At 43.4% G+C, this 8,530-nt stretch overlaps 1 protein-coding gene across 1 annotated transcript in view; it reads right to left on the reverse strand.

The window, feature by feature from the left end:
• Positions 1 to 2,943: 2,943 nt before the first annotated feature.
• LOC101861538 overlaps positions 2,944 to 8,530 on the reverse strand; it is an 11,543-nt gene continuing 5,956 nt past the window's right edge. Inside the window, exons 3-5 of the mRNA XM_005107864.2 lie at positions 8,037 to 8,146; positions 6,814 to 6,937; positions 2,944 to 5,674 (exon numbers count right to left, since the gene is read on the reverse strand). Of these exons, the coding sequence (XP_005107921.1) occupies positions 3,665 to 5,674; positions 6,814 to 6,937; positions 8,037 to 8,146 (2,244 nt within the window). The 3' untranslated portion in view covers positions 2,944 to 3,664. The remainder of the gene's footprint in view (positions 5,675 to 6,813; positions 6,938 to 8,036; positions 8,147 to 8,530) is intronic.

Consider the following 8,530-nt stretch of genomic DNA (forward strand, 5'->3'; position numbering starts at 1 on the left):
GGGGGGGGGGGGGGGGTAAAATGAAAAGTCAACCAAATAATAATAGCTCGTAGTCAATGTCTGTCGATGACCAATACAGCAGCAGAGGAGAATATTTCTCCAGTAAAATGTGAAAATTTTGAAGAATTAAAGGTAGTGGTGAGTTGTGGCTTCTCCTGTCGAGAAGAGAACAGTTTTGGCTAACAAAAGTTTACCACATTTTCGGACATTTAAAGGCTCCACTTCCACCTGTGAGTGTGTGCAGCTTGCGGATTCTCTCTTGGTTTTCAGTATTTCTTATTCGTAAAAACCTCATTATTTGCTGCCAGCTGTGACTGCTACTCCTCAACCGGGTCTGTCAGGAGAAAGGTTCTCCCATATTCGAAGAATTTATGTTCAAGTCCTTCAGAGACATTTTCAGAGTGCCATTGTGGTGCTCTTTTGGTGCATTACTGTAACGCATCCCTGAGGAAAGTTCAGAAACAAACGTACAGCCTTTGGGATTCTGAAATCAGTCATCCATATGACATTGTCGAGTGCGTGCCAATGTTTTCAACTCTGTTAGTGTTCTTGTTTATGTGTTTCCCAGGGGGGTATTTTGGATATTTTTTGATGGTTTTAAAATGTGACCTACATTTCTTGGGCGGTTAGAAAAAAGTTGCCCTCCTCAACCCATTCTTCTTTTAGATCAGGCACTTGTAGAAGACGCTCTTGTAATGTTGATTCATACAAGTTAAGTAATGGAATATTACACTTTCTTATCCCGAATATGTTGTGTGTAGAGATACTTGAAAGAAAATGAAAACGCAATTGTGAAGGTCAACAATGCATCTTTATCTTTACCCAGAAGTTTTTTAACGTGTTTGTGTGAGACTGCTAGGCGCTTGCCACACTCGCTTGAGTAATTGTCCCTACAGGTAAAAAAACCCAAACAAAACAAAACACAATTTAAAAAAACCCAACAAAACAATTGGCAGGTCTTTTGTTGAACTAAATTTTGACCCTGAAGTTTGGACGTCACCTCATGTAGGCCATACTTCTTTTCTCTCCCCCCTCTTATTTCTACTTGTCTTACATTTCTCCATTACTGGCTGGCAGTTATCGAGCCGACAATTTTTCTGTGTTCCAAAAACTTAACAAACAAATTTGGCACGATGATATTGTTATGTTCTGTGTGGAAGGGTTTCCCCGCACGTTTATATGACCTTATGTAGTTGCGAGCGTCTTAAAACATCTACAAGAAAAAGAGGGGTTTCTTCTCTTTGTTCCAGTACTAACAAGGGCATAGCTGTTCTAATCAAAGATGCATGTCATTGTTTTTCTTGCTGGAAAATCTATTTATCCAGATTACTATCCTCAACATCCTCATGTTGCTGATAAATTCATTTATCCATTTTACTATCATCAACTCATTATTGTTGACAGAACCCCTTCTTTCTTTTACAATCGTGTACTTATTGCTCTCATTGGAAGAAAAGCCAATATTGCCGATGCCTAAGGATAATATTAAAAATTATCATAATAATAATAATTATCATAATATGCTTCAACCTTTTATACAGCACCTAATTCATTAAAGGCTCTAAGCACTGTGCAATGCAGATTTATCTTTCTAAATATTCATTTCAAAATTAAAAGAAGATTTTTTACGTTTCCATCAACACAATTTAGATAATTTAGGCGGCCGGCTTCGGACTCTGCCTGTCAAGCCCATTCGGGCTGTGAGGAATACATCCCATCAGAAAGACCGAACTACTCGATATAGATTTCTTCCCAGGTTGGGAATCGAACTTGGGTTTTCTGCGTGCGACAGCGAAGCGCGTAACTGCTACACCACAGACGCCGGTAGTCTTATCTTTTAATACGTTGATACAAGAAGAAGAAGAAGAAGAAGAAGAAGAAGAAGAAGAAGAAGAAGAAGAAGAAACGGTAGATTCATACCGTGGGATGTGTTAGAAGATAAAATCCGTCTTGAAGAAGTAAGACAAGTGTATACGGAAACACTTTGCAAAAGGGGACAGGAACTTTTTCTTCTTCCAAGATCTTCGACGGTAGAAAAACATCATGAAACGTAAAAAAGTAAACAGCACAATACAGCAAACAAAAACACCACAAACAAAAAACTCCTAAAATAAACAAACAAAGAAACAAATAACAAACAAATAAAAACAACAACAAAAAACACCCCCAAAGCCATAATAAAACAAAACAAAAACAAAAACAAAACAAAAACAAGCAAATAAAAAAACCACAAAACAAAACAAAGCAACAAACGGACTTAAGATAAAAATAACGCCAAGCCAGAACAGCAAGGCTCTATCTCGGTTTCATTCACTTTCTTCGAGATTTGAATTCAAAGTTTTTAAAACACTTTATTTTCTTTTTTTTTAAACCCAAAATGATCATGGGTTTTGTCTAAAAAAAATTAATGAAGGGAGCTGGGTAACATTTACATATAATGTTGAGGGAGTACGGTTGGAGCCCCCCCCCCTCCCCCCTTTTCCTAAGGAATTCCGAGTTAGAACTTTTTTACTCTGATCTGGCGATAAGCAGAGCTTCCCAGCGATATTCAGATTCCAAGCAGATAATGATTCATATTAAACTTATTCTGTGGCTTGTATTTCCCTTGAATTTACGCCCTATCAGCTGTGGCAATAGCACTGTTGTCTCTTTCTCCATAGACACCTTCTCAAGTATACACGTTTGATATAAACACTCATGCCCAGCAGCAGAGCGGACGACTCTGGTTCGAATCCCCAACACAACATTCTTGAGCTCGAGCCACATTAATCAGGTTGATGTGGACCCTTTTTGAAGCAGATAGGAGGTAGAGTTCTGGCAGATAGATGGATAGCTACGAGCGGCTAGACAGATAGCTAGATAGTTAGATAGAGATAGCTAGATAGATAGATGGACAAATAGATAGACAGATAGATAGACAGACACTTGACAAAAGACGTCTGATCGGGAGTATAACGAAGTGTTTATTATACAACATGCGAACCACAATGATGACAGACAAAAGAAATCTTATCGTCCCTTACAAATGCTATTAATAGACACAAGTGACAATAAAAGGTACAGCTCGCCTCTCTCGGCCTCTCCATCTGTACAGAATGTATTCGCAGAGACCAAACTCTCAACGTGTCAGGCAACAGCCAAAAAACTGCAGGATACTCACTGGAACGGCCTTTACTCGGAGTATGTCATCATAAAACATTACAAATAATATTTGATCCGTTTTTACGGGGATAGATGCAGGTTAATTTTATATCAGGTTTCAAAGATATTGATACAGTAAGTGAAACAAGCAGGTGTAAACATTGTTAGTTTAGCAATCTCTATTGGTCATGTACATACTTCATGGAAGAATTGCGTGGCCAATAGGGATAGTATCTGCTATGTTATGAGTTCAAATTGAATGCATATTATATTTCATGAATTCGAAAAGTAGGGGGTAAGTAGCACAAAGAAGCTGGAGTAAAACAGAAAGACTTGTCAGCGAAAATATAAAGGAAGATTTTTTCACGTTTTGTATGGTCGAAACAAGCAATCTTACTTGTGTTTCGAAAAATAACGTCTTTCCAGAAGGACCTTCTTTGTGGGGGAACAGTAAAGATAAACTGAATTTTTATTTGCAATGAAGTCAGTAATTTCAAAATAGTAGTTAGGATGTTAAGAAGATCTAAAACCGGCGGAAGACGCCGTGATTTAGACTGCCGAGGTGAGATCTGCCGCGACTGCCGAAGGTGAGACCAGGTTTCTTGAAGGCGCTGGTAGCCGCTCTCCTGCCACCCTGACCAGGCAGGATGTTGGTGCTGATTCTGGAAAACGCGCCAGGTCGGTTGAACAATCCGGAGCCGATCCGCTGGAAGCCCACGTTGTACAGCAGGCCTTGGTCTCTGCTCCTAGAGCGGGAAGGTTGTCCGATCTTGGTGCTGTAGTCCACCTCCTTCTTGTTGTACTTGGGCGGCTGGTAGGCTTTGACGGGCTGCACGGCGGGGAGGTTGGGGATCTGGATACGTCTCTTGGGTGGCTCGATCTTGATGGGCTGTGTGATCGGCCCGATGTCCACGTTGATGTCTGGGATTCTCTTGGCCGTTTTCTGTTTGGTGATACCGCCCGGAGCGAACACGTCCTGCCCGACAATCTCACGAGAGTTGATGTTCCCGAACGGTCCACTTCCGCCGGTCGTGTGAGTGGCCACTTCCGCCTGTGTGTTCCGTGCGTGTTGACCGGCGTCTTTGTCGTTGATGAGCCTGGCCTGGGCGCCGTCCCACAATGCCTGTTTCCTCTGGAACTCCTCTGAACGGCTGTCGTCGGCTGTCTGGTGGTTGTTACGACGTTCGTAAGCGTTGCCGTTTGATCCAGCCCGGGCTGCCTCTTGCTCCACTCGGTTTCCGAAACCGTTGGCCTCCTTAACCTTGTCCTCCTGCTCGTTTTGCAGCTGTGCGCGTCTGCTGACGGAATCCTCAAAGTTCCTCTCGTTGGCAGCGACCTTGGCGTCGTGGTTGGACTTGGCGAACTGGTTCTTTTTGGCCAGATCGGCTTCCTCGGCGGCTCCGAACTCGCGCGCTTTCTTGTTGCGGTTGTATTTGAGCTCCTCGTCGTTGGCCCCGCCCTCTTTCTTGTTGTGGAAGAACTGTTTCCTTCTGGTGAAGGTCTCGTTCTCGTCATTGCGCTTCTTCAAGAAGTAGTCCCGGTCTCTGAGAGCCTCGTTCACAGCCTTCTGCTTGGCCGCGAACTCCGAGGCGGAAGCAGCGCCGGCGAAACTCTTGTCGCTCTCCGCAGCGTGTTTGGCGGCCTCCGCAGCGTTCCTGCTGAAGCCTTGGTTGGCGGTGTCGGAGAGACCCTGTCTGAAGGCGCCCGATGCGCGGTCCTTCAAGCCCTTGACCTCGTCGTAGACCACGCGATCCTTGAGTCTCTGGTACTCGTTCCTGGCGTCAGCGGCGCTCAGCGCGGTAGCCCTAGCCAGCTCCTCACCTCTCTCCCGCTGGTCAGCGTTCTCAGCAAAACCAGACTTGATGCGACCACCGCTGCCCTCATTCCTGCTCTTAGGCCCACCGCTTCCGACACCATAAGCACCATCAGGACCCACCCGCACGCCACCTGGACCGGTCTGCTCACCGCCGTAGAACTTAGCGTCCTTGACATTTCTAGCAGAGTCAGCATTGGCTCCAGCCTCGTTCCTGTACCCAGCAGCCTGCTCGGCCAGATCTTTAGCCAGTCGGATGGCAGAATCAATACCTTCTTCGTTCTCCCTGAACTGGTTGTCTTTCCTGTTGTAGTCGATAGCTCTGTCGTCTGACCTTTCACCCGCGGCCTCCAGTCTCCGGTCACCGAACCCGTACTGACCAGCCTTCGCCTTGGCTTGGTTAGCGTTGGCCCTCCAGTCAGCCTCCTTGATGGCCTGCTGCTGGTCGTTCTGTCTTCTGGAGACGGCGTTGTCTTTCCTCCTCAAAGCTTCGTCCTTCTCTCTCTCATCGATGAGGTCCAGCTTGCTGAATCGGCGTCCGTTCTCGTCCTCGAAGCCTCCGTTCTCGCTGCTCTGCTTGTTGAAGCGTTTGTTGAAGCGGTAGTTGATGTTGTCCTCCAGGTTGTTCCCCCTGTCGAAGGCGTTCTTCCTGGCATTGGCGGCGTTGAAACCGTTTGCCTGCTCCTGGTCGTTCCGGCTGTACTTTGCCGCATCGTTTATCTGAAATAAAATAAAACAAAACACTTCCATTGCCAATGGTGGCATACAACTATTGTGGACTAACTATTTAATTCTAAATATTTTTGAGGTCATGTGTTACACTTCTGCACACCATTGTTTTAATTGGTATCATGCTAGGCTGTGGTTCGAAATGGAACCGGGTCGTTCTTATCATATTTTTGTGTATCTTATTTTCAATTTCTTATTACTTGTTACGTTTTCTTTTTTTTCAGGGATGGGGTGGCAGAGAGAGAGAGAGAGAGAGAGAGAGAGAGAGAGAGAGAGAGAGAGAGAGAAAGAGAGAGAGAGAGAAAGAGAGAGGGGAGAGAGGAGGAGAGAAAGGGGAAAGAGGGCGGGGAGGGAGAGTCAAGGTCATAAACTATTGTTGACTGACCTCGAACAAAATATTATATTGCTTGACGTCAGGGTTGTGTAAGATATGTTTTTGTTTTGTATCTTCATTTGCTTATCTGTTTAGTGGTTGTTTTCGTTTTTTTGAGTACATACAAGCACACATCAACAATAGCATCTTAAGGGAAAAAACATCGGCAATCAGAAACAGCAAACGGGGAAAAACGAAGTAGGACATAATATTATGTACTTGTGACACTCGCCGGTCAACGACCTCCATGCGTTCCTGGTTCTGATTTTTATTTGTTGAGTCATCATTTTCAATTATTTTGTGTTTAATAAGAAGGACGGAGACAGAGAGAACGAAAGAGAGAGCGACAGAGAAAGAAAGAAAGAGAGAGAGAGAGAGAGAGAGAGAGAGAGAGAGAGAGAGAGAGAGAGAGGCGGGGAGAGAGAGGGTGAGGGAGAAAGAGGAATGGAGAGACAGACAGAGGGAGGTAGAGACATAGACAGACATAGACACAAAGAGTTAGAGATAGAGATGGACAGATATATATATATATATATATATATATATATATATATATATATATATATATATATATATATATATATATATATATATAGAGAGAGAGAGAGAGAGAGAGAGAGAGAGAGAGAGATTTGAGAGATAGAGAGCTGAGAGAGAGTAATAGAGAAAGAACGAGACAGACAGACAGACAGACAAACAAACAGACGGACAAACAGACAAAACAAAGAAAAGCCTCGTAACCCCATGACCCGCTGACCTTGTAGGCGTTCCTGAGACCCTCGTCACGAATCTGCTGCACGATGTTGCCAAAGTTTTTGTTGTTGTTGGCGTAGTTCTGGCGGCGCGCGGCTGCCTGGTCGCGGAACTGTTGATCATTGCGTCTGTGCACACACACAGATCACAGAGAAAGGAGGGGAAAAATAAGAAGAAAATTTAACAATACATGAACGTACTTAAAAATATTTTTATTTATTTTATGATTTTTTTCATGGTGTTTCTTTTTTTTTGTGGTTTTGTTTTGCTGATGAGTGCTGGGTTTTCTCCGACGCCTAAAAACAACAAAAGCAGACCACGGAGCGAAACAAATAAAATTATAAAAATCACAAACAAACTAAATCTCAATGTCAGCATACACAATGCACATTGTTGTAATAGGTGATTATTATTATTTTTAAATTAATTTTTTTTAAATGTATTAATTATCTATTTATTTATTTATTTATTTATTTATTTATTTATTTATTTTTATTTTTTATTTTCATTTTTTAAAATATTTATTTAGTTATCTATTTATTTTTATATATATGGTTTTTTGGAGGGGGGGGGGAAGGTCTAATTCTATACTCAAATGTCCCGAACTAGCTGATCATGCTTTACTGAAGAAAAAAAGTATTTTGATGCCAGCGTAACGGTTATATCCAGTGCACATTTCCCGTCGGATTCATTGGATTTAGTCGGAGCCAGCCAATTTTTATTGAATGGCAGGACTGGAGCAAAAGCTACAACTATTGGGAACAGTACGGCCGAATTCAACAAAATTCGATTGAGATTTTAACTATCAAACTCGTTTGATTTTCAAGGTCACAGGTTGATTCAGTCGTATTGTTCCAAAATGGTTGCTTCAAGTTCAATTCCCTTTTGGGAAAGATTTTTCTTTGTTTTTTGTTTGCTTCTTTGTTAGTTTGTGTTTGTTAATTATGTATCACAGTCCGTGACCTGGGATACTGTATTCAACTCAGCCGAGGGTGGTGGTTCTGCAAAGCGTGGTTTAGCATTCTATCTCGAAAACTGTCTAAATTGTGTCGATTGGGCGTATCAACTTGCAATTAAAATACAACTGAATTCAAAAAAGAAAAAGAAAACTTGTGGCGTGTGGGAGTTCGTAGGTGAATCTGCTTTGGGCAAGAGGCAGTAAATTCTGCAGCTTAATAGGAAATATTGCAGTTAGACTGATAAGTGGATTGATTAGTGTCGTGTAACCTGAAGGCGTCATCCTTTGACCCTGCCCGCCCGGTCCAGATGGCGTTGCGGGCCAGGTTTCCCTGATGCTGCTGTTGGTCGCGGTTCAGTAGTTCAGAGCCTTTCCGTCCCTGAAATTACAAATTTAAAAAAATAGGTGGGGGGGGGGGAGAAAAGGGAGGAGAGGGGTGGGGGCCGGGCAAAGGGTGAAATAAGGCTTAGGAGCGGGTGCTAGACCAACCAACTGAATCAGCAAATTCCACTTTTGATTTACTATCACACCCACAGGGCGGGGGTAGTGCGTCCGACGCCCCACACGTCCCCCCCCCACTATTAGCTCCCTCCGGCCGCCCATCTTTGGTTGTAGGTATATAGTGGGCAGGATAACTTATACCCATCCCGCCGCCCGTCCTCGTCGTCATTAGTGAAGAAAAAAAATTTGCATATGTGGGGCTTTGGTCAAATGGGGTGAGAATTAGATAGGAGGGGTATTTTGCGGCATGTTCTCGTTCTCA

Source organism: Aplysia californica, unplaced genomic scaffold (genome assembly GCF_000002075.1).
Source record: "Aplysia californica isolate F4 #8 unplaced genomic scaffold, AplCal3.0 scaffold00638, whole genome shotgun sequence".
Classification (NCBI taxonomy): Eukaryota; Metazoa; Mollusca; class Gastropoda; order Aplysiida; family Aplysiidae; genus Aplysia; species Aplysia californica.